Source organism: Fukomys damarensis, unplaced genomic scaffold (genome assembly GCF_012274545.1).
Source record: "Fukomys damarensis isolate Sample0158 unplaced genomic scaffold, DMR_v1.0_HiC HiC_scaffold_22, whole genome shotgun sequence".
Taxonomy (NCBI): domain Eukaryota; kingdom Metazoa; phylum Chordata; class Mammalia; order Rodentia; family Bathyergidae; genus Fukomys; species Fukomys damarensis.
Genome location: NW_022900934.1, coordinates 11,977,090 through 11,979,128, shown reverse-complemented (window position 1 = coordinate 11,979,128; position 2,039 = coordinate 11,977,090). Strand labels below are relative to the sequence as shown.

General features: G+C 41.8%; 1 protein-coding gene across 1 annotated transcript in view; it reads left to right on the top strand.

The window, feature by feature from the left end:
* Arfgef2 (ADP ribosylation factor guanine nucleotide exchange factor 2) overlaps window positions 1-695 on the top strand; it is an 82,677-nt gene extending 81,982 nt beyond the window's left edge. Inside the window, exon 42 of the mRNA XM_033767089.1 lies at window positions 443-695. Within this exon, the coding sequence (XP_033622980.1) occupies window positions 443-616 (174 nt within the window). The 3' untranslated portion in view covers window positions 617-695. The remainder of the gene's footprint in view (window positions 1-442) is intronic.
* The last annotated feature ends 1,344 nt before the right edge of the window (window positions 696-2,039 follow it).

Here is a 2,039-nt window from a genome sequence, read left to right as displayed (position 1 = left end):
ATATATATATATATATGGTAATAGATGCATTGGAGAGAAGTTAATTCATTATGAATAACAGGTGCCTTCAGACAGTAGGATTTCTCTGGAAGAATATACCAGTGGAGGCCGAAGCAGAAGCCACGTGTGTGGCTGTTGGGAACGGCACGGTGATTTCCAGCATGGACAGAGAGAGTAGAGATTGTGAAGTGCTAGGACTCACTTTGCAAAAGGAAGGGACTGTTGACTCGGTACTAAGACTATCCTAATATAATTAAACAAAATTAAGTGCAATTGAAATATGTTTTAATTGTGGAAGTTATTTTGTAACAAGTTTTTAATAGAAAAGGTACACAAATTGTATGAGACACTTTAGGGTAAGATGAATACTTTTGAAAAACTGGTGCAGGAAAAGTATAGTTCCACGTGTAATTGTATCTTTCTGTTTCTCTCCGACCTCAAGTTCAAAGCACATGCTTCAATGTACTACCCCTACTTGTGTGAAATTATGCAGTTCGACCTGATCCCTGAGCTCCGAGCAGTTCTGCGGAAGTTCTTCCTACGGATAGGTGTTGTGTATAAGATATGGATTCCGGAAGAGCCAGCGCAGGTTCCAGCAACACTGTCACCAGTGTAGTAGCCCTGAGGGCCACTTCTGGAGCCCTGCAGCAGCACATTCATCGTACCATTTCTGACTGGCCTGACGCGTGAAGGGTCACACAGAAGCAAGGAGCTGCCATCTTGGATCTCAGAATGTCCTAGATAAGGTCAGCCTGTGTGCTGGCCCCATCAGAGACCCCAAGGACAGAGGCTTATGGTATTTCATTAAACTGTTGCATACCCAGTTAAAACAGTAGGTGGGGAGTCTGTTTCACCTGTCATTCCATTCTACTGAGTAAACTGTCCAGTCACTGCAAATGCCATCATTTCCTCGCAGAGTCCCGTGATTGGCTATAAGTGTTTTGTCAGAGGAGGTCACTCTCCTTGAACATATTGAACATAGCTGTATAGGTTCAGGATCATTAGAGAGTATGTTAGTAAAATTCCTTGTAACGGCTGCCACCTAAAAAATGCTGAGTTTTTGTTGTTGTTTGAATGTGTTGAAGAAATTCAGGTGTTTCTGTCAGTTATGAGTCAGCCATAGTTAGATTAGTTTGGAGAAAGGTAGGGAAAAGAAAGGTTGTTTTTCATGTTTTGTTTTTTTAATGTCTGAGTGATTTTTTAAAAGTATTTTACAAAAGGATATTATTGAAGATTTAATTGAAAGCAGAATTTAGTAATTAAGTTAGAATTAAGAGCTTACAAGGTTAAAAGAAATGTAGTGCCTCATGGCTCTCCCTTGTTTTAGTAACTTGGGGAGAAAAAGTCTGTAGGAAAATGTAAACAGTTTCATGAAAATGATTAGCCTTCCTTGAAGTAAGTATTTGTGGGTGGGTGTTCAATTAAAATTTCCGGAATGGGCCAGGGATTTAGCTCAGTGGTTCCAGCACCTGCCTGGCAAACGCAAGGACCTGAGTTCGATCCCCAGTACCAAAAAAAGAAAAAAAAATTTCCAGAATACATTATCCATCTCACACTCTGAAATCTAATATATGAAGTAGTAATAAAAATTAAGTAGTAATTTCCCAGAGTTTATTTATCTTTGAGTAAACCATTTTATTTTTACCTCAGAAGAATGAGTGTACTGATAGTTAGTGTCGCTGCTTTGCACAGTCCCCATTAAAGGGACCTCCAGAGAGAGGGACTGTAACTTCCTGAGAAGTGTCCCTCGTGCGATCACCTCGCCAAGTATCAGTGGTGGGACGAGAGCTGCTGTGGGGCCAGCACAGCTGAGCTCTGACAATGGCAGGAGGTAGCAGGTGCTTAGCACTTCTGTGAACTGAGGAGCTCAGTTCTTTGGCAAGATTAGATCCTGGGGTCCTCATGATGTTTCTGATGGTGCAATCCTCTGAACTACACTAGAGGCATCCTCATGCAGCTCGCGCCACAGTGGGCAGTGTCTGAGTACAGCCCGAATCGCACAGGCGATCTGTTGGGAAGCTTAATTTATTCTGAGTTCA